This window comes from Ovis canadensis, chromosome 18 (assembly GCF_042477335.2).
Source record: "Ovis canadensis isolate MfBH-ARS-UI-01 breed Bighorn chromosome 18, ARS-UI_OviCan_v2, whole genome shotgun sequence".
Lineage (NCBI taxonomy): Eukaryota > Metazoa > Chordata > Mammalia > Artiodactyla > Bovidae > Ovis > Ovis canadensis.
In genome coordinates this window covers 43231392-43258882 of record NC_091262.1, presented here as the reverse complement: position 1 = coordinate 43258882, position 27491 = coordinate 43231392, and the positions used below count along the sequence as shown (strand labels likewise).

General features: G+C 45.5%; 1 protein-coding gene across 3 annotated transcripts in view; it reads left to right on the top strand.

Annotated features, from left to right (window-relative positions):
- LOC138423781 (neuronal acetylcholine receptor subunit alpha-7) overlaps window positions 1-27491 on the top strand; it is a 160624-nt gene that overhangs the window by 59674 nt on the left and 73459 nt on the right. For 2 of the 3 annotated variants that reach the window (XM_069560075.1, XM_069560076.1), the window contains 2 exons: window positions 10018-10062; window positions 18103-18212. In XM_069560075.1, coding sequence (XP_069416176.1) covers window positions 10018-10062; window positions 18103-18212 — 155 coding nt within the window. The remainder of the gene's footprint in view (window positions 1-10017; window positions 10063-18102; window positions 18213-27491) is intronic. The other variant, XM_069560077.1, reaches the window with a different exon arrangement.

Genomic DNA, 27491 nt, shown 5'->3' with positions numbered 1-27491 from the left:
AGTTTAAAAAAAAAAAAAAGTGTGTGTGTGTATGACATTCAGAAGACTGCGGACTCGAGTTTAGCTGTGTTCTTTTCAGATGACATTTACTGGCGTCCTCTGTGATGAAAATCATGGGCTTGTTCATCTTTTGCCCTTTCTTTCTGTTGGACAGAATTTTCTGATTGTGTGCCTTTTTCTTACTGATACGTAGGCATTTATTTCTTATTCTGGATATGAATCTTTTCTCAACCTCATATCTTGCTGACTCAGGGAAAATCGCAGCCTCTCAATTTATTTTTCTGTTAAAAACAGGACAGAAACATAGCTGGTGTAAAGATTAAATTAGATAAGAGAAGTGACCCTTTTTATAAACTACAGAGGACTACAAAAGTAAGGCTTTATGTTATCCAGCAACTTTCTCTGCAAACAAGAATTGAGCCACAGATCTATTATTACCTGTTTTTTCCCTCAGCATCTACACAAAGGCAAAGAGAAAGTGTTAGAAGCTCTTCAAAATAAAGTTGAATAGTGTCACCCTGTAACTTCCTGAAGAATAATTGCTGTAGGAGTGCAGGATGGCACATGAGGCATCATCAGAGTGGTCGTGCTCTAAAGCCGCCATGTGATTATTCCAAGAGATTGATTTTTAAAAAGCATAAAGTGTACTTTAAAAATCCCTTTATTGAGATATGATTGACATACCAAAAGCTGTACATACTTAATGCATACAGTTTGATGTGTTTGCAGATAAGCATGCACCCGTGAAACTCTCACCACGATCTATGACATAAACATAGCCATCGCCTCCCAAAGTTTCTTCCTACCATCTTTTTAAACTTACTGTTAGAATTATTATTTCTATGATAAGAATACCTAACATATTGTCTACCCTCTTAGCAAATGTTTAAGACTACCTTACAGCATTATTAGTTATAGACTCTGTGCCTCACTGGGGGGTCTCTGTGACTTGTTCATCTTACAGACTGAAACTTTGCACCCTTGGACAGAGACCTATTCTCTTTCCCCCAAGTCTGGTCTCTGGCAGCCACCATTCTGCTCCATGCTTCTATGGGTTAGATTAGATTTCTTATATAAGCGGAATCATACAATCTGTCTTTCTGTGTCTGGTTTCTTTCATTTAACATCATGTCGTCTAGGTTCATCACACTGTTGGAAAGAGCAGGGTTTCCTTCTTTTTTGAGACTAAATACTATTTTGAGGTGCTCAGACTGAAAAGCAAAGGAGAGATTGGTTTTGGGAGTGCTTTGTGTACTGATCTTTGTGGTTCCATGGCAGCCAGGGGTCCTGTGTCCTCCTGTGAGATCCCAGGGTCAGGAAGGAGCATGGATCTTGTGGGGGAGCTCTGTGTGTGTGTGTGTGTGTGTGTGTGTGTGTGTGTGTTTGTATGTAAGAAAGAGAGTGAGAGCCACACATGGGGATGTACTGGAGTTGAGTCACATGTCACAGCCTATGTGACAATGCCCTCATCCCTCCCACACTGGGAGGTTGTGGGGGCAGCTGCTGTCTCCCCATTTCCCAGGAGTGAACACTGAAATCGTGGACTGCTGCTGCTGCTGCTAAGTCGCTTCAGTCGTGTCCAACTCTATGCGACCCCATAGACAGCAGCCCACTAGGCTCCTCTGTCCCTGGGATTGTCCAGGCAAGAATACTGGAGTGGGTTGCCATTTCCTTCTCCAATGCATGAAAATGAAAAGTGAAAGTGAAGTCGCTTAGTCGTGCCCGACTCTTAGCGACCCCATGGACTGCAGCCTACCAGTCTCCTCCATCCATGGGATTTTCCAAGCAAGAGAACTGGAGTGGGTTGCCATTGCCTTCTCTGGAAATCATGGACAGTGAATGCTTAATGAGAGGAGCTGATTGGAGCCCAGGAGGTTTCTCAACAGCCGCTGTGGGCTCTGCCCTCTGTGCAAGCCAGCCTGGTTGGGTCAGGATCATAATGGACAGATGGTTGCTGAGGGTCTGGAGTCCCTGGAACCCGTGCCTGGATCCTGTGCTGCTTGCTCCCAGAAGGTCATTGTTGTTCTTCAGTCACTCAGTCATGTCCGATTCTTTGCAACCCTGTGGACTGCAGCACGCCAGGATTCTCTGTCCTTCACCATCTCCCGGAATTTGCTCAAACTCATGTCCATTGAGTTGCTGATGCCATCCAACCATCTCATCCTCTGTTTGATCTCCTTGCATTCCAAGAGACTCTCAAGAATCTTATACAATACCACAGTTCAAAGGCATCAATTCTTTGGCACTCAGCCTTTTTTATGGTCCAACTCCCACATATGAAAATACCATAGCCTTGACTAGATAGACCTTTGTTGGCAAAGTAATGTCTCTGCTTTTTAATATGCTGTCTATGTTGGTCAGACTTTATTTTGCGGACTCCAAAATCACTGCAGATGAGGGCTGCAGCCATGAATTTAAAAGATGCTTGCTCCTTGGAAGAAAAGTTGTAACCAACCTAGACAGCATATTAAAAAGCAGAGACATTACTTTGCCTACAAAGGTCCATCTAGTCAAAGCTATGGTTTTTCCAGTAGTCATGTATGGATGTGAGAGTTGAACTATAAAGAAAGCTGAGTGCCAAAGAACTGATGCTTTTGAGCTGTGGTATTGGAGAAGACTCTTGAGAGTCCCTTGGACTGCAAGGAGATCCAACCAGTCCATTCTAAAGGAAATCAATCCTGATTATTTATTGGTAGGGCTGATGCTGAAGCTGAAACTCCAATACTTTGCCCACCTGATGTGAAGAACTGACTCATTTGAAAAGACCCTGATGCTGGGAAAGACTGAAGGGAGGAGAAGGGGATGACAGATGATGAGATGGTTGGATGGCATCACTGACTCAATGTACATGAGTTTGAGTAAACTCCAGGAATTGGTGATGGACAGGGAAACCTGGTGTGCTGCGGTCCATAGGGTCACAAAGAGTCGGACACAACTGTGCAACTGAACTGAGGTGGTCATAGCTTTTCTTCCAAGGAGCAAGCGTCTTAATTTCATGGCTGCAGTCACCATCTGCAGTGATTCTGGAGCCCAAGAAAAAAAAGTCTGTCATTGTTTCCCCGTCTATTTGCCATGAAGTGATGGGGCCAGATGCTATGATCTTTGTTTTTTGAATGTTGAGTTTTAAGCCTGTTTTTTTTTCTTTTTTTTAATTTTTATTTTTACTTTATTTTACTTTACAATACTGTATTGGTTTTGCCATACATTGACATGAATCCACCACGGGTGTACATGCGATCCCAAATATGAACCCCCCCTCCCACCTTCCTCCCCACAACATCCCTCTGGGTCATCCCCGTGCACCAGCACCAAGCATGCTGTATCCTGCATCAGACATAGACTGGTGATTCGATTGTTACATGATAGTATACATGTTTCAATGCCATTCTCCCAAATCATCCCACCCTCTCCCTCTCCGAGTCCAAAAGTCCGCTATACACATCCGTGTCTTTTTGGCTGTCTTGCATACAGGGTCATCATTGCCATCTTTCTAAATTCCATATATATGTGTTAGTATACTGTATTGGTGTTTTTCTTTCTGGCTTACTTCACTCTGTATAATAGGCTCCAGTTTTATCCATCTCATCAGAACTGATTCAAATGTATTCTTTTTAACGGCTGAGTAGTACTCCATTGTGTATATGTAGCACAGCTTTCTTATCCATTCATCTGCTGATGGACATCTAGGTTGTTTCCATGTGCTGGCTATTATAAACAGTGCTGCGATGAACATTGGGGTACATGTGTCTCTTTCACTTCTGGTTTCCTCAGTGTGTATGCCCAGCAGTAGGATTGCTGGGTCATATGGCAGTTCTATTTGCAATTTTTTAAGGAATCTCCACACTGTTTTCTGTAGTGGCTGTACTAGTTTGCATTCCCACCAACAGTGTAGGAGGGTTCCCTTTTCTCCACACCCTCTCCAGCATTTATTGCTTGCAGATTTTTGCATCGCAGCCATTCTGACTGGTGTGAAGTGGTACCTCATTGTGGTTTTGATTTGCATTTCTCTGATAATAAGTGATGTTGCGCATCTTTTCATGTGTTTGTTAGCCATCCGTATGTCTTCTTTGGAGAAATGTCTATTTAGTTCTTTGGCCCATTTTTTAATTAGGTCATTTATTTTTCTGGAATTGAGTTGCATAAGTTGCTTGTATATTTTTGAGATTAGTTGTTTGTCAGTTGTTTCATTTGCTATTATTTTCTCCCATTCAGAAAGCTGTCTTTTCACCTTGCTTATATTTTCCTTTGTTGTGCAGAAGCTTTTAATTTTAATTAGATCCCATTTGTTTATTTTTGCTTTTATTTCCAGAATTCTGGGAGGTGGATCATAGAGGATCCTGCTTTGATTTATGTCGGAGAGTGTTTTGCCTATGTTCTCCTCTAGGAGTTTTATAGTTTCTGGTCTTACATTTAAATCTTTAATCCATTTTGAGTTTATTTTTGTGTGCGGTGTTAGAAAGTGATCTAGTTTCATTCTTTTACAAGTGGTTGACCAGTTTTCCCAGCACCACTTGTTAAAGAGATTGTCTTTACTCCATTGTATATTCTTGCCTCCTTTGTCAAAGATAAGGTGTCCATATGTGTGTGGATTTATCTCTGGGCTTTCTATTTTGTTCCATTGATCTATATTTCTGTCTTTGTGCCAATACCATATTGTCTTGATGACTGTGGCTTTGTAGTGGAGCCTGAAGTCAGGCAAGTTGATTCCTCCAGTTCCATTCTTCTTTCTCAAGATTGCTTTGGATATTTGAGGTTTTTTTGTATTTCCATACAAATCTTGAAATTATTTGTATATTGTCACCCTCCCTATTTAACTTCTATGCAGAGTACATCATGCAAAATGCTGGCCTGGATGAAGCTCAAGCTGGAATCAAGATTGCCAGGAAAAATATCAATAAACTCAGATATGCAGATGACACCACCCTTACAGCAGAAAGCAAAGAGGAACTAAAGAGCCTCTTGATGAAGGTGAAAATGAGAGTGAAAAAACAGGCTTAGGGTAGTATACTCATTTTCACTATATTGATTCTTCTGATCCACGAACATGGTATATTTCTCCATCTATTAGTGTCCTTTTTGATTTCTTTCATCAGTGTTTTATAGTTTTCTATATATAGGTCTTTAGTTTCTTTAGGTAGATATATTCTAGCTCTGTGAAAAATATCGCTGGTAGCTTGATAGGGATTGCATACCTCACATAATAAAAGCTATATATGACAAACCCACAGCAAACATTATCCTCAATGGTGAAAAATTGAAAGCATTTCCCCTAAAGTCAGGAACAAGACAAGGGTGCCCACTTTCACTGCTACTATTCAACATAGTTCTGGAAGTTTTGGCCACAGCAATCAGAGCAGAAAAAGAAATAAAAGGAATCCAAATTGGAAAAGAAGAAGTAAAACTCTCATTGTTTGCAGATGACATGATCCTCTGCATAGAAAACCCTAAAGACTCCACCAGAAAATTACTAGAGCTAATCAATGAATATAGTAAGGTTGCAGGATATAAAATCAACACACAGAAATCCCTTACATTCCTATACACTAATAATGAGAAAGTAGAAAAAGAAATTAAGGAAACAATTCCATTCACCATTGCAATGAAAAGAATAAAATACTTAGGAATATATCTACCTAAAGAAACTAAAGACCTATATATAGAAAACTATAAAACACTGATGAAAGAAATCAAAAAGGACACTAATAGATGGAGAAATATACCATGTTCGTGGATCGGAAGAATCAATATAGTGAAAATGAGTATACTACCCTAAGCCTGTTTTTTCACTCTCATTTTCACCTTCATCAAGAGGCTCTTTAGTTCCTCTTTGCTTTCTGCTGTAAGGGTGGTGTCATCTGCATATCTGAGTTTATTGATATTTTTCCTGGCAATCTTGATTCCAGCTTGAGCTTCATCCAGGCCAACATTTTGCATGATGTACTCTGCATAGAAGTTAAATAGGGAGGGTGACAATATACAGCCCCAGGGGGTTGTACCTGCCTGTTTGTCAAATCCCCTGGGCCTGGTTCTGGGGTCAGGGTTTGGAAACTCCCTTCTCACCCCTCCCCCCACCAAGAGTCCCAGTGTTGGACCCCTGTGATTGCAGCCTGTGTGGGGCATGACCACTGAGTTCAGCTTCATTTGCCGATGCCTGATTTCAGACAAATGTGAGGGCAGCACGGGAGGCTGGCAGCTTCTGTGTCAGTGAAGGAGGACGAGGTAAGAGAGGAGAAGCTTCGCTCCCGACTCCATAGGGAGTCAGGGCTGTGGGTGATGAGGACAAGGCTGCGAAGGTGTGATGGGGCACTGGGTGGGAGAGGACCTTGCAGGTCCTGGTTACCTGGCTGTGCCTTTGGAGGCCAGCCCAGGGTAGACTGGGAGGGTGGCCATCTTCTGTACTCACAACTGGAAACTGGTGGCCAGGTCTCTCTTTTTTTATGTAACATAGATTTATTTTACATGAAATGATGTTCAGATAACTCGTTATCCTTGTGGGAAGAAACAGAAAGTAGAGCTAAGTCCCTTCTGATGCAGCTGGACCACTGGCAGGAAGGTTCCTCTTTGGGCTGAATTGCACTCTGCCTCCCTGGTGCCTGAGGCCACAGGTCTGCCCAGGCTGCAGCTTCCTTCTTGGAGCCCCTGGGCTTGCGAAAGAGGAAGGAGGAGGGTGTGCAGCAGGAAAGGCCCCTGGGAGTTGAGGGGGAGCGAGGTCTTGGAAGGAGGAAGGTGCATACGGTGGGTGTGAGGGGCCGTGGCTTTGGTGTTGCAGAGTCATAGGGAGTAAAGGTCACATCTCATTCTCGGGACCCCATCTTCAATCCTCTGATGATGTTTGTCTCCCTGTCATCCTTTCTGAAGGTGCCCGCTTCCTGTCCTCCGTGACTTGTCACTGTTGGTAATTACAGGTGTGTCATTGTCAAATTATATTATCCCACCCTCCACCCAGATTTTATATTCTGTGAGCTCAGGGACCATGTCTGTTCAGTTCACCGTGGTGTGTGTCAGGCTGGCATAATGCCCAAAACAGGAAGTGCTTCACAATGATTTTGTCACATGGGTGAATAAATGAACACTTGGCTGGACTGTGGCTTATTGAAGGGGCTGTGTGCTGCCCTAAGGACCTGAGACTGGATTCTTTTAGCAGTGCAGCTGGAGGAGGGCAGAGAGCTGTTCTGGAACTGAGCAGAGGTCAGACTGTGAGGGCCCTTTCTTCCGTCAGCTTGGCTGCTGTAACCAGTGTACCACTCAGTGGCTTAGTGACACACATTTATTTCTCACAATTCTGGAGGCTGAAGAATCCAAGATCAAGACACCTACAGCTCCGATGTCTGGTGAGAGCCTACTTCCTGGTTCATAGATGGCTGTCTCCTTGCCGGGTCTTCACATGGCAGAAGCAGTGAGGGAGCTCTTTGAGGTCCCTTTAATAAGGACAACAGTCTTGGTTCTGAGAGTGAACACACCCCCATGACCTAAACACATTCCAAAGACCCCACCTCCTAATACCATCCCAATGGGAGGTAGGTTTCAACATAGGAGATTTGGGGGTGATGCAAGCATTCAGTCTTTGGAGGGGAAAGGACATGCTTCACATGGGGGTGGGAAGGAGATGTCACTGTGCAGAATGAGAGAGCTGAGTCTCAGCCAGTGGGTGGCCTGGGGTGGGAGGAGGTGGGGCCTACCTTGGGAACACAGACAGGAGCCTCTCTTCTGGTCCTGCAGGCTTTTCCTGGGTCTCCGTGGAGGCCCCCAACCTGCATTGCTGCTCCCTCTGTTGGAGGCTGGCTGCTGCTCTGCATTGATTACAGTTTGAAACGCTTGCTCAGTCCCATGCCACCGCACACCACAGAAATCCCGTTTCCCTCTAATGAGGTTTCAGCTGGCGTGTTGGAAAGAAGAAAGGCTTTTAATTAGATTGGTCGTAATTGAGCTCCCAAACCACAGAAGCCTTTCTCTCAGAAGATAAAGACATGGATGCAATTAAGAGAAAGAAGCCACCTGAATGGAACACTGGCTAATTTTAAGTCTATTAAAAACAATTCCTTAATAAGTTGAGGCAAGGGACATATGTCCTGAAAGAGTTTATCAGCTCTTTCAGTAGCACTGGGATCAGACTGGAACCGGAGCCCTCGTGCAGTGCGGATGCATGGCGTTGTCAGGGGCTGTTCACTCTGCACAGAGGGAGGTTAGCTCCGCAGATTTTTCTACCCAAGCCCCTGGCAGGTGTTATTTTGCAAAAGGGGGATATATTTTTCTTGTGACCAGACTGGCAACTTCTTCTGGACACAGCCCCTGGCCTGAGGTCCCTGGGACTTGGTCCCCTGTCTTTCTCCAGGCAGCCTGATCCCTTCTACAAGATTTACCTTCCTACCCCGACTGTCATCTCTCAGAGGTGCCCAGGGCGAGCTGCTGGGGCAGGGACATTGATGTGTCCAAGAATCTCTGCCAGCTCCTTACATGTTCAACACATTTGTATTTTAATGAGAAGCAGCATTCATTTCTCACTTGCATCCCTGCCCTGTGACCACTCCCCAGCAGATGGTGTTCTTTCTGCCACTGGGTCTGTTTATGTGAATGCTACCAGGGAACCAGGCCAGGTAGTTCCTGTTGAAGGAGCTCATGGTCTCAGCCTCAGGGCATCTCAACATTAATAAGCACTTTCTTCTGGAGGGGGTGAAATTGCTAGTTTGTGGAGTCTTTTTCAGTGGGAATTGAACACGAAATACTGAACAACAGCATTCTTAGTAGAACAGCTGCAGGAAACTTGCTCATTTTTCTCCGTGCCCACCCTGGCTTTGCTAGCCGCTTTTGGGCCTTGCCAGCCATGATAAAAACAAAAAAAAAAAGCTGGTTGCATCCCAGTTGGGAGGGCCTAAAGTTGGCTAGCATCTTCTTTGGGTGCCCAATGCGAGGATGAAGCCACTGTTGATACACTGCCTCACACTCCCTGGACAGAATGCAGACTCGGCACCCTTCTGGAGCCCACACCCAGGTTGGAAATGTGGAAAGAGGGCTCTTGACCCACAGCCAGGTGTGAATGTTTCCTTCATAAAGTCAGCTCACCTTTCTGACCCTTAGTTTGCTCACCTGGATAGGATTTACCTTGCTTGTGTGTGTTAAGGGTCTGGTGTGCTGCCTGGTTGATGAAGGATGGAAGAAAAGGTAGGCAGACCTCGGAAGAAATGGGGCCCACACAGCATTGTTAGTGCAGGGGCAGCAGCTGTCACAGGAGGGCTCCCTTTCCCAGGGGAGGGAAGCCTAAAATATTTCAGTTTGCTTAAAACTCTATCCATTCTTGTAATAAACTTGACTTTATTTATTTATTTATTTATTTTTAGTTTTTTATTTTTTAAATTTTAAAATCTTTAATTCTTACATGCATTCCCAAACATGAACCCCCCTCCCACCTCCCTCCCCATAACATCTCTCTGGGTCATCCCCATGCACCAGCCCCAAGCATGCTGTATCCTGCGTCAGACATAGACTGGCGATTCAATTCTTACATGATAGTATACATGTTAGAATGCCATTCTCCCAAATCATCCCACCCTCTCCCTCTCCCTCTGAGTCCAAAAGTCCATTATACCCATCTGTGTCTTTTTCACAGGGTCGTCATTGCCATCTTCCTAAATTCCATATATATGTGTTAGTATACTGTATTGGCGACTGAAATTTGCACCCAGTCTCATTTTTTTTAAGTATACAAGTGATTTTAAAAAGTGTAAGTAAAAATAAGTTAAACCGTTAGCAGATATCATCTCTGGATGGTGGGGTTGCAGGGTTTTCATTTCCTTCTCTCTACTTTTCTCTCTTGTGTAAGAGCTCTGTAATTAATGTGTAAATAGAAAAGCTTCACTCCAGGGAAATGCTGGAGTATATTTGGAAGTGCTTGGTGAATTCTAATTTCTACACGCACTAGCCGTCCCAACCATCAGACTGGTGCATGAATAATGGTATCATTTCCTCTTAGGTAAACTGTATAAACCATATCTTTGACTCTTTTTATTTTTTCCCTTAAAGGATGAGAAGAACCAAGTGTTAACCACCAACATTTGGCTACAAATGGTAAGTTGCAACAGTGGTGGTCCTCGCCCATGGGGCTTCCTGCTCTTACATCCGAGATGCCTGAGCTGGAATTGCAGGCAAGGTCCCTCAGAGTATCCAGGACTGTCCTGCCGGCCTCCACATTTGCCAACAGCAAAGGAGACCACCCTACCTTTGCATGTCCTGCACTACACCCTGCAAGGCTCAGTGCACGCTCCTGCTTCATAACAGGGTGACTTGGGGACGTTTCAAAAGCAGAAACAGGCACATAAGTCGTAAGTTGCAGGTCTGCATGTGAATGTCCATAGCTTGTACCATAACTGATCCCCAGAGCTCCAGAGTGCCTGCCCAGCTCCCCCTGCCTCTAGCCGTGCATGTCTTAATATGGCGGAGCAATGCCCAAGCCAGAAGCCTTCACACTTCCTGCTCTAGTGATCTCTGCAAGAATTTCGAGATGCTGAATTTTTTCATTCATGGATTTTTTTACCTTGCTATCTAAAGTTCTAACCTAGATTAATTAACTACAAAATATGTCACTTCCATCCAACTGTAAATATAAACATTTTAAAAGAAAACTGTCAGTCTCTACTTTAAATTGAATCTATTTAAATTCCATATAATTTGACAGGCCTATTATTAAGCAAAAAACATATACAAACATGCCCTTCTTTACCTGGTGGGTATATTACATAGTCCCTTTTTCTCTCTACTCTTGCCTTTCTTTTCTACACAGAATTTTATCCTTGAAAGTCTTTTTATTAATGATTCTGACTTGGTTCTCTCCAGTGTAAATATTTACATAAAAATTATTCCTTCAGAAAAATGTTAAGAATTTTTCTTCTTGATTGATTTAGGATTATAGTGATTATTGGTACATAATTCATCAAGGTAAAACTAATTATAAATTTTAATAATTATTAAACAAAAAATTGGAAATCTATATCTCTACCAAAGATGGGGCTTTGTTTTAAATTCATTAATACATTCATAGATGACTAGTTTTTATTGCTAAAATTGAGACATACAGATTTCACGATCAATACTATAACTTTTAAAAATAGAAGTAGTAACATGTACAATTCAGAATGAAGGGCAGTTTGTGATAGCAGCATTACTCTTCTCCTTGAACTTCTTACAGATTATATGCCCCAAATAATAGAGTTTGGTGGTCTTCCCTGAAGGATTTAAAGCAACCTGCCTCAGTGCGTGGATCCTACCTGCACACCTGTGCCCTCCAACTCCAGCTTCCTTCCTTTTGCCAAGGGCACAGGGTCTGTTCTCCCATGGAAGCCAACCCTTCCTCAGGGATGTGGTCCTGTTTCCTGGCACCTGCTGAGAGCAGGGCTTTCACAACTGCCCCTGTTGCCTCAGGCATCATAATAGTGTCTGTGTCACTGTCGGTATACAAATATACTGCCCTCTAGGGCTTCCCAGGTAGCGCTAATGGTAAAGAACTTGCCCATCAATGCAAGAGACAAAAGAGACATGGGTTTGCTCCCTGGGTCAGGAAGATCCCCTGGAGGAGGTCATGGCAACCCACTCCAGTATTCTTGCCTGGAGAGTCCCACGGACTGAGGAGCCTGTCCATAGGGCCGCACAGAGTCGGACACAACTGAAGTGACTTAGCATGCACGCATACTGCCTTCTGTCCCCATGAAGTCGCCTAGTGATTCCCTGGTTTTCTTTCACCTTTACAGCAACATTCCCCTGAGCAGTGCCCTCCCACCCCAGCTGTCCTCGTTCTCTCCCTTTGCATTTTCACTTAAGCTCACCTTCATCTGGCTGTGTGTGCAAGCGTGCTCAATCGTGTCTGACTCTTTGCAACTTCATGGACTGTAGCCCGCCAGGCTCCTCTGTCCATAGAATTTTCGGCAAGAATACTGGAGTGGGTTGCCATTTCCTTCTTCAGGCTGTGTGTGAGCAAATCACTAACCCCACCCAGGTTACTACATATTATGAGTAATATTTTTCCCCAATTCTTTTTTATGAGAATTTTCAATTATACCAAGAAGTTGAATTTAGAGTGAGCACCCATATACTTACCTCCTGGATTCTATAATTACTTTTGCTATACTTGCTTTAGCCTGTATCTGACCTTCTATTCATCAAGTTTATTTTTAAATTCAGCTCAAAAGTAGAGGAGTGGGCAGTGGTGTCCTTTCACCCATATATTTCACAGAGATCTCAGAGTCCAGAGGTTTTTTTTTTTTCTTTCTTTCAAGGTAAAAGTATTTGCATACAATGCAGTGCACAAATCCTAAAAGTGTATCTGACAGTGAATTGCCAGTAATGCCTTCAGACCTGCAGCCCCCATCCCTATCCCATGCAATCAAGACTGTCATATAGCTCCGGGAATTCTGGGGCATAATGCGAATGCTTTCTTCTTGACATAAAACCGTCCATTTCCCATGCCCTCTAAAGTGCAGAGCTGATGTGGACATTTTTCTCCTGGAAGGAGAGACACACTGAATTTGCTCCTGACATGTCAGATCATGTTCTTTGAGCCCCTGTTTCTTAGTCCTCAGTAAGTGATTTGTCTTCAGCAATGAATGTGATTTGGCTTTTTTTTTAAAACGAATGTTGGTTTCCAGGAAAAAACATAACTGGATTATTACTTACTGCCTTGAGTTCAGGTGCTCCATAAATAGACATCCTCGCTTTGGAGGATGTCAGCAGAGGCCTCAAAATTTCTTTCAAGCACAGCATATTTCTAATTAAGACTTGCATTTGCGGAAACATCTGCAGCTTCATTTGTTTTAAAACTCACCTTTTTATCTCATGTACCTTTTCAACTAATCTTTTCAAGCACCTGCCTTGTGGAAAAGCATTGCGAGGCCATGCGAAGAGGGCCCAGGAAAGGATGAGAACCAGTTTCTACTTGCAAACCATTTCCAATCTGGCTGTGTAATTTACACTCTAAAGATGGTTCAGATATGAAGACCAAGTACCTACCTAGAGAATTGGCAGGAGGCAGGCTGGCTGTGTAGACCGTGGAGTTGGCAGTACAGAAATCAAAGGAACAGGAGGAAAGGCAAGGACTCTATGTATGTGGTGATGGGAGCCTGAGTGTTTCTAGGTGTGAGCTCAGTAATTAATACTTCTTTCCAGGCTGGGCACCTTTGTAATGTATGTCCTTATACAACTGGGTGGCATATTTTATCTGGCACCTGTAGCTCACGGAGCAGCTGTAGTAATAGCTCCCAGCTGAATTTTAAGGAATCACAAGAATCTTGGATTTAGAACAGACCTGAACAGTTATCTAATCAAAACTTCTGCCTACTCTGTTTCCATCTGGAAAGCCTTGGTATTCCTAGTGTGGCCTCAGCATGGACCTGGGGAACTCAGACGTCACCTGCACAGGCCTTGGAAGCTGCCCCAGAGCCATTGATAAGATAACCAGATTGATTCCTGCTCTTTGTGTTTCCCAAACTGGTGACTAGCCTGGCCTGCCCAGCCTGGGTAATAGGGACAGAGGAGAAGTGAGGCTCCATGCTGGAGAGGGCCAAGGCCAGAGTCCCCAGGGAGGGAGGGCAGCAGCCTGGACAGGAAGGGACAGAGGGCCCAGGAGATTGCTCTCAGCAGTTGGTTTTACTCTCCCTTATTTCATGTTGCTGAATTCCTGTTCTGAAAAACTGAGTCCACGTAATCTTTTCTCTAGATATTTAAACTCTGAGGTCAACATCCTACAAATGATGGGTTTTCTATACATTCGAAGAGAAGAGGCAGAAAAAATTCTCTTTGACGTATAGTTTGTTGATTGTGTTTTCCTTTCTCTGACCTGCCCTTGATTTGTAGGAATTTACAGTTTTTAGAGAACCTGAAGGAAGAGAAAGTGTTTGATCTCTCTGTTTACTTCTTTATATTCCTAGGAGGAAGCAGCTAGTGTATTTTTTCTGCATATTAGTTTTATCATTTGGGGAGTCCTGTCAGACATAATCTGTTTTGATCTATGAGAAGAACTGACAGAAGCCATTTCAGTTTCTAAAGAGATGTTTGAGCCATTTGGAGACTTAAAAAAAAAGAACTTGCTTTAAAAAAAAAAACAACTATCTTCTTTAATTGTGAATTTTTGACATTTTGATCATTCTTCTGGTTTCAGATTTCCCATCCTTCTGCTTATTTTCCACCTCCTAATGCTAATTATGGAATTAATAGCATCACAGAATATTAGATTCTAAACCATATTTATTTCTGAAATGCTTATTACCTTCTTCATTTCTGCATTCTTTATCAAAATAGAAATGCTGCATATGTTGCTTATAGATGAGAGGTCAGTGGATTGCTTAGGGCCGTAAGAGCAACCCACCATTAAGCAAAACCTATGTCCACTGAGAGAAGAAAGTTTTGGGACAGAAGAAAAGGAGGAGACCCACTCTCTTCCTCTGAGATCAGAACAGTTGACGGAAGAATGTTCAGAGCATGTGTGTGTGAGATGTTTCCTGACACCAACAGCTTGGTTCTATTCTGAGTTAGCGTTTGATCCTTCAGGTAAGGGCTCATTCCCATAGACTGCCCCCATTTGAGATACCAACTACAGACGGGGGCCGAGTGACCCACACTTCTGTCCAGCTGAGTTCACATTCAGACACTCCCATTCCCTGCCTCACAGTCAGTACTTTCTTTGAACAGCTCCTGGAACTCAAGAGAAACCTTTATCTTTGTTTAAAATTTATTATTGTGTATAATCTGATATATAATATCATATAATATAATATGAAAGATGGGCTTCCCTGTTTTCTCTGGGAGGGTTGGCACTTCTAGGTTCATGCCTGTTTCCAGGTGCCTGCGTGTGGGAGCCGTGCGAGCTCCTGTCTATACACAGATTTTGCTCAGCACCTCTGCCCTCAAGGCTCTGTGATCCGTGGGCAATGAGTAGTTTGGAGGATAGAACCCTACCCCCTGCTTGTTTATGGGCCCTTTTCCACATCCACTCTTAGGAAATCGTCATGAAAACCCAGGACAATGCTGCACTGAGGTTCCTGCTCCAACTCCTGACACTGAGCTGGCCTTTGCTCTCTCCACCTTTGGCTGAAGCTCAGTTGTTACAGCTCTCATGTCCTCTGGGATATTGTGAAAGGGAAGATCCCTTTTCCTCTCAGAGTCATCATTTATCACTCATTTATCACACGCCTCCCAAGGCCATGTGACTGACTGACTTCGACACTTGATCTCATTGCATCCTTATAGTGCCTGATGAGGTGCTGCATACGAGCAAAATGCAGCTCAGAGAGGATGGTTTACCTGCTAGAGCTGACACAGCTCTTCTCTGCTGGAGCCTTAGGTACAAACCAACCTCTGTTTGATCCTAAAGCTCCCAGTGGCCTTCTGTTTCTGTTGAGAGGATGTTAGAGACCAAACTTGGCTTTAGACTAAGGGAGACCCCTAGAAGAGCAGCCCACCTGGTTGGGGGTGAAGAATTTGCCTGTGCAGACAGATTAGTGGGAAAGAACCAACCACAGTAGAGCCTGGGTGTCACCCAGCTTGAAGTCAAATAAGTTCTGAGTCCCCAGTGACCAACCAAAAAGTTTTCACTTCTCCAGGCCCCAGTTTTCTCTTGTAAATAAGAATAGTCATGCTGGCATCCCAGTGTTCTGGTGAGCATGGTACACATAGCAGACACTGAGCAAGCAGGCTGGCTGAGATACATGTCCCGGGGCACATGCGGCTAAGTAGGAGCATGGGTAGCGGAGATGGGAGGGGTGAGGAATTGCCAGGGAGGCTCCCTGCAGCTCAGGCCTGGTACCCTTAATAGAGGGTTTAATAGAGGTTTGTGTTTGACCAACAAAGCGCTCCCTCTTCGCTGCTTCTCCTCTTGCTGTGGCCATCCTATCAGCAGGCAGAGTAGATGGGCATCTATCTGCCACACCTACTTCCTGGGCAGTTCTGGGAGTCCTGGGGCCCTGAGCAGGGTAACGCGGAAGATGAATACCAGACTCTGCTAATCAGCTGCCAACCCAGAGGAGCATTCGGATATGAGAACATGGTCAGGAAGGCACAGGTGTTGGGCATAGAAGAGCTTATGCTCAGAATATGGGAGAGAAAAGGGAGCACTGAGCAAAGGGGGCAGAGCTGGAGCCGCTGGAGCAAACAGTGTGGCCTTCCTGTAAAATCACTTGAACGAGATTGGCTCTTTCTGGGTGCTGTGCTGTGCTGTCCTGTCCTCCCCCAGCCACACACTTCTAATTTAGAAACATCGGCCAGGTGGGTCACCATCGTACATGCCCCCAGTGATACTGCAACATGTTGTTTAGTTCGTGTCTTACTCTTCTGCAACCCCATGGACTATAGCCTGCCAGGCTCCTATGTCCATGAGATCTCCCCAGGCAAGGGTCACCATTTCCTTCTCTAGGGGATCTTCCCAATCCAGGGGTCAAACCCACATCTCCTGCATTGAAGGTGGATTCTTTACCACTGAGTTACCAGGGATACTTCAACAATTTAAGTATTAATATATCCTCCTTTTCATGGTCTATGACTCTGAAATGCTGATCAGTTAGTTCAGTTCAGTTGCTCACGCTTGTCTGACTCTTTGCAACCCCATGGACTGCAGCACACCAGACTTTGCTGTTCATCACTAACTCCCAGAGCTTGCTCAAACTCATGTCCATCGAGTTGGTGATGTCATTCAACCAGCTCATGTCCCCTTCTCCTCCTGCCTTCAATCTTCCTCAGCATCAGGGTCTTTTTCAATCAGTCAGTTCTTTGCACGCGGTGGCCGAAGTATTGAAAGTAGAGAAATGCTGACACTTACCTGCATATTCCGTCTTCTCTGACAAACTGGGATGCTTGTCTGCCCTTTCCAGAGGATGGTGGCATCTCTGGGGCATGCCCTTTGACTGCTATTGCCAGTTTCAGTAGCTCTAGACCCACAACCCCTTGGCGGCAGTTCTCAAATCTCGGCAGCTCTGAACATGACAGGGTTTTTGTTTGTTTGTTTTTGTTTTATGACTTTACATCAAACTGATCAGGTCTAAAATCAAACAAATTGATATGCAATCGAGGCATTTACTTTCAGGATAAATATGCATGTTATGCTGCAGAAATAATGATTAATTATGAGGAATTGCCCCTGGGCCAGCTTGGGGTGTTGCATCACATACTTTTTTAAATGTGAGAAAGTTTGCACTCAGAGCAGGTAGCCCTAGGGGGACTGAATACAGGATGGAGGCCTTTATGGCGTCTGCTCTGATAATGCATACTTGTAGGAGCTGGTAAGTCCAAACCTGGCAGCCTTGCAGTCCTGGCTGGGTGCTGCTGGTTGCCCAGCAGTGCAGGTGGGGTCCTACCTGAGCAGTCTTTACAAAGCCAGTGGACCTCAGGTAGCTCTGGGGTGCATGGTCCAGGGACAGAGAACTCCAGCAATGGACCTTCCTCTTACAAAGATCCCTCAAGAACCAATTTCAGGTTTAGCCCCAGAAAGACACACTCATGTTCATGTGCTTATAAATATTTCCTGAGTCTTACTCTGTACCCTTGTGTCCTGATTCATTGTTTTAGTACCAATGCCCATGTTTGCATTTTTGAGTTGTGGTGTCAGAAGCAGTATTCCTACCTGAAAATAATAATTCAAATCCAAATATAGGCCCTTAGACATTTCTAAGAGGTACCCCTGCAGCTGCATGAAGTTGTTTTATGGAAATAAATCTTCGACATTTTTCCAATCTAGTTCTTATTCTAACTGAAATAATGAATTTATTTGTCCAAAGTGTCCCGAAACTTTGAAAGCGAAACAGTTTTCATTTGGCTAGGAAAAAAAATCCATCTGCTACAGGAGAGAAGGGCTTGGGGGCATGCAGTGGACTGGAATTAACTTTAATGCTACCCTCTGACTATGGTCATGGTGACAGCAGGATCTTAAATGTGATTTTTATGCTATTCATGGTCATTTAGTAAGGGATTATTTAATTCCCAGTTTCCATATATTTTACAGATAGCAACTCAATTATGTAAATGAGTGTCTGGAACTCTTTTTGGTTTTGAACTTATCTAATAATCTCTCATAAGATATATTAGCAGGCAAGAAAGCAAAGTGCTGCTAATGCTGCCGTCTGTGTTTGTCAGACTTGGACAGATCACTATTTACAGTGGAATGCATCCGAGTATCCAGGCGTGAAGACTGTTCGTTTCCCAGACGGCCAGATCTGGAAGCCAGACATTCTCCTCTACAACAGGTAAGCTCAGTGGACAAAAGGGAAAGAAATGAGTTTATTCTTGGATGTGTTTTAACAGTCAAGCATATTTGAGTACTTTATAGAAATTCTGGGTACTTTATCTATAATTTGGGATTATGGATTCCCATGAGGCTTTGTGGGAAGCAGCTCTGTCCTGTGTCTGGCATTCTCTGTCCCAGCACGCAGGCCTGCAGCATCCGACACGCTGCCCTCAATGGTTGTGTCCACAGGACTGTGCATTACAGATTTGTAGGTACTTGTGTGCATATTGGCACTGAGACATTTTTGCATGTAGTCATAAGTTTGCCTCTGAATGACAGCAGTTACAGTCACAGCAAGAGAAATTGCAGGTCAACAGGATACATGGCTGGAGTCCACTGTCTGGACTCAGGTCCTCATTTAATGCTCTGCCGTTGTGCACTGAGGGCACTGCGGGGTGGCTGAGCACAGGAGACTCATCTCTAGCCGCACTCAGAAGCCTGTACCTGATGGGAGAAGGGCAGTCATCATCTCCTAATAGTCCGTCTCCTGAGGTCAGGAAGGGAAGGGTTTGTCAGTCAGCCAAGGCCATCTGATTTGTGGAGTGGAAGTCCAGAAGGCGGGTTTCTATCCAAGCAGATTAAATTTCTTGAAGTACCAAAATTTCTTGCTAAACTACGTAGTAAACTAAGGGAACCCAGAACCTCTCTTTCCAATAAGCACCAAAATTTCTTGCTAAACTACATAGTAAACTAAGGGAACTCAGAGCCTCTCTTTCCAATAAGAGACGTGATAACTGGCTTCATACTCACGAAAGCTATTTCCTAGTGACGGCTGCTGTCTCTGGTCCCACTTGGAAAAGAGGAATCCCAGCATCTGTGTGACTCAGGGAAACAGTGCTGCCGCCAGCTGCTCCCTGTGGGCACAGTCATCCCTCAGGACCAGCTGATGGGTTTGTCCTTCAAGGACTGCTTCCAGAAGGCTGAGTGATTTTATGTCTCATACCCACTTCGAATTCTCTTTCTTTCTTCCTGGTATCACATTTCACTTGAATCCTTGGGCCTGTCTCTAGAAGATTACCTTTGCTGATTTGCCACCACCCTCCAGTACCTTCACTGAGTTCCAGCAGCCGAGTTTTGTGCGGTGTCTCAGGTCAGCGAAAGCAGTCCCCTGTTGAGTAGAAGCACATGAGTCCCCATGCCTGCCCCTTGGCCCCTCTGTTTCCTAGGGGCTATATTAGTTGCCCAGAGCTGCCAGAAAAAAATAACCACTAACTGGGTGACTTAAACAACAGAAATTTATTTTCTCTTGGAGGCTGGAGGCCCCAGGGGTCTCAGGTCCGCAGATTGGTTTCTCCCGGGGCCTCTCTCCATGGCTTGTGGATGGCCATCTTCTCCCGTGTCCTTACATGCTCTCCCTGTGTGTGCGTGTCTGAGTCCTCATCTTTGCTTGTGAAAACATTAGTCACGCTGAATTAGGGTTCACTCTGATGACTTCATTTTACCTTAGGTTTACCTCATTAGAGATTCGGTTCAATGCATGATACTGGATGCTTGGGGCTGGTGCACTGAGACGACCCAGCGAGATGGTACAGGGAGGCAGGAGAGAGGGGGGTTCAGGATGGGGAACACGTGTATACCTGTGGTGGATTCATGTTGATATTGTAAAGTAATTAACCTCCAATTAAATAAGTTTATATTAAAAAAAAGATTCGGCTTCCAACTGCAGTTTCACTTGGAGATACTTGAGCGTGTGAATTAGTTAGGGGTTCAGCCTATGACTTTCACGGGGAGACAGTTCAGTCTATAACAGCAATATTGCTGTTGACTGCTTAAGGACAAGGGTTTGGATGGACTAAGTGGGTGTAAATCTTCACCATAATATTTACTATGTCTGTAAGTCTCAGATGCCTCCTTTGCCCAATAGGGTAAGTAAGTGCCAACCTCACAGTCTGGAAGAATGAACTGCAGATACACATAGCATGCTTGGTGTGGTACTCAGTAAAGAGTGAACAGTCTGTAAAGGTAGTTGTGTGCTCAAAGGCATGGGGATGAGAATCTCAGCTTTAAGTAAGATGGTTTGACATTTTAAAAAGAAATGCCAATAATGTTTTTCACTGTTCCCAACACAGTTTTTTCATCTGAAATTAAAAATAAATATGGTAGAATTTTTAACACTGAGGTTTTAAGTGATGGTTCTTATGACTTACTTTTAAGATCTTAAACCTCAGTATATGTTTGGCGTTTCTGACATTCTAACTAATGAAGAGTTTCCAAGAATTCTATACATACTTGAATTTCAAGGAACAAAGATGCAGCCGTCGCTTTCTGACAGATGCCACCAGGGACCAGGCCCCAGGAATAATCCATCCCCTTCTTCCTCTTGTGTTTCCCCTGGAGCTCCATATAACCATCTCCCCTCTCCTTTCCATGTGCCTGTTGACTGCCTGCACCAGCCTGTAGCACAGTGTCTGTAGACACTACCTCCTCTCCTGCATTAATTTTCTTCTGAGAAGTGACATGTGGGGCTTTTTACCTAAAGTAACTGTTGACTGCATGGCTAGCATGTCCACATTAGCACAGTGTGGGGTAGGAAGGTTAAAAAGTTACCAAAGCCAGCTGTAGACACAGCACCAGTTATCTTTCACTGCTAAAGTGACCCTGAATTTAATGGCTTAAGAAAAAGAAACACTATGCCTTTTATTTCTCACCATGGGAGCTGGCCCGGCCCGTGTGGCTGCTTGTCTGTTCTATGAGATGTTGGCAGCAGGCAGTGGCTGGGGCTCAGATGAGCTTGTGTGTGGGGGTACACCCCCGGAGCTGGTGGTGGTGGTGATGGTGCTGTGGGTGGAGCCCAATCTGGGCTGTACCTGCACCACCTCAAGTGCCTCTTCCCCTCCTGAGCCTTTTCCACGTGGCCTGGTGAGTTCCGGAGAGGCATGAAGTGGGGGCTGCCTGGCCCTTAGGGACCCAGAGTAGGAATTCAGACCAGCCCTTCACCTGGTCCTGTCGGGCAAAGTAGGGAGGGGCCCAGAGAAGGGAGGAGAAATCAGTCCCCTTCTCCAGGGCACCGGGGAGGGAGGCAGGGAGGTCAGAGTGAAGACTGGGGGGAGTGGAAGGACCAAAGCAGGCATGCGTAATAATGAAGGAGCGCTCAGTTCAGGGCGCCTGTGGGGCCAGGCGGACAGGGAGATGCAGGGTGACCCTGTTATCCCTGCCTCCGGGGGCTCCCTCTGCTGCCACTCCTCCTGCCCCAGGTATGTGTGGGCACCACCACCCCAAACTCCGCTGCCTCCTCTTCCACCTACTGTTGGTCAGCTCAGGGATGTTCCCTGACTCCCATCATTTATCCTTGCCCCCCTTAGTGTGGGGCCCTCATCTTCTCTCACCCCCAGACCTCAACTGAACTCCCCTCTGACTCCAGACGCCTCTCTCTGTCACATGCTCTCCTAGAAAGAGGTTCCTGTGCCCCACCGCCTGCAGGTGCTGCCCCCTCCCTCTTCATGGGCTCCTGGAAAGCACCTCACAACTATGTGTGTACAGACAAGATGGAAGGAGGGTGGGGTACAGGCAAGAGGCGGAGGAGCCAAAGGGACGACCTGTGTGGTGCTGGTGCTGCTAACGCCAACAAAGGAAGAAAGAGGAGGAGGAAAGTCACATTGGCAGCCTGGAAGATACGAGCCTAGGTATCTGAGTCTAGAAATGAACACGGGAAGTAGCAAAAACAGGCCTGAGTTTAGTGAGATCCTGACTTTCTGATACTCTGTTACGGGAGATTTTGAGAGATGTTGAGTTTAGTACTTTGCACCAGCCAAAGATTCTCAAACTGATGTATTTCCTCAGTGAGCCCATGCGATGTTTCATTACATACATGTGGCGAGGGTGGGGCCACTTCCTGGAGGAGGGGACGTGCCGCCTTTCTGTGTGAGCCATGGTTTGGAGGGGAGCATTGATTCACGTCAGGGGAAACATCACCAACATGTATGTAACAGTTCTCCTATTCCAGCTCAATTTTGTAGTCCAGGTGTGAGCCCCATGTGGTTTTTGAGATAGAATCCATTTTCTGTGCTTCGAAGAGGTTGGGTCTCTGCATCATTTCTGGGAGGGGCTGCTTTATTCTCCTGAGGGGTGGTGAACAAGTTTATTGCCCACCAGCTGGCTGGGTGGCTCTGAGGTGAGGACAGGGGCTAATAGCAGCATCCCTGCTAGATGACGAACCCAGTGATTTCTTGTCTGCTTCATTCTACTTTAGTTTAAGCCTGCAGTTCAAGGATTTGTCTGAACACAACCTTACTCAAAGTGAGTAGCGATTCTGGATGGCTTGTTACCATTTTCCTCCCTCCTTTCTGGCTTTCAATCTTCTGTATGATTACATTTATTGATGTTCTAGAATAGGGGATACAAATCAATAAAATGGTTACCTCTGGGAGGGACAGAAGAAAGAGGCATGAGGGAACTTTCTGAGATAATGGAGTGTCTGTATCTTGACTTTATGGTGGTTATAGTTACATGAATATAATCTGCATCAAAATTCAGTGAAAGCCACACACCAAAAATCTGTGCTTGCTCCTTGCAAATTGTATATCAGTTGAAAAGTGTAATAGGTTAAATGACAGATGGTTCACAGTGAACTGAAAGACACAATAAGCTGTCGATACAGAGCATAGCAGATAAATGCACAAAGATGAAAAATAAGAGAAATGCTGTGACTTGCAGAATAGACTGAGATGTTCTTAAAGTGTTAACTGAAGTCTAAGATATAAATAATAGAGAAAATGAGGGAATAGCAATGTTTAAAGAAATAATGGCTGGGAATTTTCCAGAAATTATAAAAAATACCAGTCATCAGGTAAAGGAATCCCAACCGATCCTAATTGGGACAAATGGTATTTACTGTAGTTCCTGTCTTTGGAGGACAAATCACTCCAAAATTTAAAATAAGAATTGCTGTAACCTCTCCCAGTTGCTGTGCCTCAAGGATTTGGGGAGGGGTCCAGTAGGTGGTCTGGCTCCAGGTCTCATGAAGTTTCAGCCCAATATTGGCTGAGGTTGCAGTCAACAGGGAGCCTGACTGGGGTGTCCAACCAGGTGACTCACCCAGATGGCTGGCAAGTTGATGTTGGCCCTTAGGAGCCTTAATTCTTATACACATGGGCCTTTCTATGAGCTGAATGTCCTCATGGTGTGGTGAATGGCTTCCCTCAGATTGAGTCATGACCTAGGAAAAGCTACAATGCCTTTTGGGTAGAATGAAAGGCCTAACTGGTATCAGCATCGCTTTGCAGAGAAAAGTCTGAACCCCAGCAACATCTTAGCCACCCCTGCATTGTGCAACCCTGGGTGGCTACCTTAGTCTCTCTGGACTTCTCAGTTCTTGAGCTGTTTCATCAGAAAATCCTGTGACAGTAATGGAATCTTCATTGATGAATGTAATTTTCTGATGTTTTTGTTGACTCTGTATTTTTAGGACTGCATGGGGTGTCAACCATTTTCTTTTTATAGGCTGTGCAAAACCACATTCACACGTCTGCAGGCTCCTGCCTGGCTCTGAGGCTGCAGGCCTCTGGCCCCAGCCCTTTCTGTCACATACTCCCCTGACCCTGTGGCTGATGGCAGAGCCTGGAAGGAGGGGAGGGTGGTACGCAAAGGACACACCTGGGTGCAGTGTGATCTGACCCCCAGGGGTCTGCAGTTGTGGTGATCAGTGAGTCACCAGTGACATAGAATTTATTCTCTTCCCTAAGTGTCTTAGGGTCCCTTGGACATCAGCCCAAGACGAGGATTTGAGTGCACATAATCTGAGAGACTAAGTGGGACAGGGGAGGGAGGGAAAACAATACAGGATACTTTAAAAAGCTACTGCTATGGGCAGTGGGGATGTCCAGGATGCTTATCTGCCAACTTCCTTCTGTGATAAATTGACAGCTGCTTCTGGGAATGTCATTCTGCTTGCCTGTCCCATGCATGAACAGGAGCCTTGGGCAGGGCTGCCATGCCAGTTCTTGCCTGGGCAGCTGTCAGGGCCTCAGACATGGGGAGGATGGCTGCCGGCATGGTCAACTCAGTGCAGGTGAGCTGGCTGCTGAAGTTCCAGTCATTTTCACCTTGGCCTGTTTGGAGATCCCATCCTGGCTCTTGAGGGGAGGGCAGCAGTGATTGAGTAATGAGGAAGCATCCTGGGACTCAGGCAAAGTAGAGGAGGCAGGTAGGTAGCAAAGATGATAGAGATGAGCAGGGACTTGAATCCTTGTGAGTGGCAGTTGCTTCCCTAGGTCAAATCATGGTATCATAACAGTCCGTGTATGGAATAGGACTTTAGGGAGTGAATACCTTAGACTCAGTGCTGTCGCTGCCATTGGCTCCAGAAGGGGGTTCTGGAGTTGGTGCTCCCAGGCCCATCATGCAGCTGTGGCTGGTCTGGGGGTGGGGGTCAGGGTGGAGGCATCATGTCACTTGATGGGGACAGGAATCTCCAGGTGAACAAAGGTAACTTTTCAGCTTTGGATCTTAGAGAAAGAGGCTTTAGGGAATGCTGTGATAGCACCTTCATTATCAAATCTGACCTAATCTGGAGGGAGGCTGTTTGTAAATAACATGACGTGGCAAGAGGGCAAAGCAGTTTTTAGAAAGTGAGTGGAACCTGCCAACCTGTGTCCATCCAGACCTCCCCCTTCTCACCCCTGCTGCTGTTGATGCTTGTTTTTCATCTGTCTCTTTGCTCAACCAATATTTAATGAAGGCTTACATGCTGTTGTCACACACAGTTCTAGGATCCCAGGATACAGCAGCCATCAAGATGGACAAAACTCCCTGCCCTCTAGAGAAAGGGAGAGAGAGGGGGGAGAACATGCACCCAGTTTTGGGGGCTGTAAGAACTGGGGAGGGAGCCTCACACATGCTGGAGCCAGATGTGGGCTGTGAGACCGGAGAGGGAGGCCATGGAAAAAATCAGAGCATCAGGGAGGTGAATGCTCTTGGCAGAAAAAACAGGCACCTAGGCTTCAGGAAAGATGGTGAACGGCTTTGAAATGCAAAACATCATAACCAGCATAAAATAAATAAAATGGTGAAGGAGAGAAAGATAAGTGGGCATCTGTGGCATCTCCGTGTGAGGTCACTTGCACCTCCCAGGTTATCAGATGTTCTAGTGATCAGTAGGCCATGGTCCTTGAACCACCTTTCAACTTTGCAAGTTCTCAGACTGGTAGTGATGGAAATTATTCCAGTCCACTGAGAAGCAAATGGATTCTGTCTGATGGACTGACTTTTCTGTGAATAGATGGGATCAGTGTTCCTGGTCGCCTGTGTCCATGTCTGCCCTTTGGATGCTCCTCAGAAGTGGATTTTCATGCCTTGCTGTTTCCCTCATTAATTAATGACTTAAAAAACGTCTGACACAAATATGTTAATTTTATATTTGTGTGTCATGACTTTATCTTTACAAGATGTGTCTTTTTTGGATTACCCTGAGGCAGGAACTTGTCATCTAGATCTGTCCTTGGAACAGAAGGGGCCAGATTGGTGGGCATGAGTCAGGTGAGGGGATCAGAGATACAACGGGTGCTGCCCAAGTCTACTGGGTCTTTGCTTTTATTTTGAATGAGACAGGAGAGCCTCTGCAGGATTGCATTTCCATTTTTGCTCAGTAATGGTCAAAATTCAAATTCATATTCTTTCTCTGACTTGCTAGCAACTGATTTCCATCCCACGGTTATCTTGTTTGGAAGTTGTTATCGCTTCTTTTCCGCTTGTACACTCCTCCCAGCTTACGGCAGTGGTTGTGTTTTATCTGTGTTTCTTCCTCCAGTATCTTGGTAAAATCGGGATGGAGGGCACATGGATGTGCATACTCACTCAGCCGCCGGGAGCACAGAGACCCGGCTGCCTCACCCTGATTTGGAGCCCAGCCTCCGCACAGCATGGACTGCACACGCAGATCTCTAGTGCCCTAGCTTTGCTCCACTCTTTCTGCAAAGGGCTGAATGGCTCCAAAGTCTGCATTAGCTTTCACATCTCAGGGCAAGGATGTATGTGTGCTTAGTTGCTCAGTCGTGTCCGACTCTTTGTGACCCCATGGACTGTAGCCTACCAGGCTCCTATGTCCATGAGGATTCTCCAGGCAAGATTACTGGAGTGGATTGCCATGCCCTCCTCCACGGGATCTCCACGGGATCTTCCCAACCCAGGGATCGAACCCAAGTCTCCCACGTCACAGGCAGATTTCTTTCTTTTTTTTTTTAACCATCTGAGCCACCAGGGAGGCCCAAGTGCAGGAAACCAGTGCGCAAAGAAGTTCAGCCCCTTGCCTGAGATCACCCAGCCAGACATGCCTGACTCCAGAGTACTTGCCTCTAGTTGTGCTTTTAGAGCTCTTGTGTTTTATTTTTCCACAAGTTAGACAAATTGAAATCACTCCTCTCTCCCTCCTTCAGAATAGACTCCATTTTCAGACCTTCTCTGGCCATTCTGTCTCAGCTTCTCTTTCTGGAAGGAGTGAGCCTGGCTTCTCCCAGTTTCAGAGCCACTGAGGGATTTTCAGACCATCACTTCTTTATGATCTTTCCTCATCATCGACAACCGACTTTTCCTTGAACAAATGCCTTGCTGGCCAGCTTGGAATGACAGAATGCAAGCTGCTGGGTGAGAGCTGGAGCAGAATTTCAGAGAGCCAGGCACTGCAGCCAGCAGTTTTCTGGGGACAGCTTTGCATCCAGGATGGCGCTTTAATACTGTCTTCCTACCCGTGATGCCAGGCTGCCTCAGGAAGCCCTCCGCTCCCTGCACCCTGAGGGCTGTAAGACCCATCCAGCCCAAGAGACTGGCTTTGGCAGATGAGTTTATTGATCTTCCTGGCATCAGACACGGAGCCAACTTGGCTGTAAGGGTCTGTGTAGTAAATACGTGAGACAGGAATTCAATGGGGAGTTTGGTCATCCTTCAAAGCCTCCTGCGGGAGTGGAGGGGCCAAGGTCAGCTCTCACTCTGCCCTCTCCCCAGCCTGCTATGGGGGTTCCTACAGGATTTCCATTGCCTACCCAGGCTACCGCTACAGTCCATGGGGTAACAGAGTTGGACATGACTAAGCAGTTTAACACACACACACAAACCCACACACACACCCAGGCTATGCTCACTGGCCAGCCACACAGAGGAAGGAGAGCAAGGGAAGTTGTGATTGACAAGGACAAGACTTTGTAGGAGCGGGTGCTGGTTCTCTTCTGAAGCCCTCAGGACCTCAGATGTGCAGGGGCCAGGTCAAGCTGAGTGTGTCCACGGCATGCCTTGAAGTCTGGAGGAACCA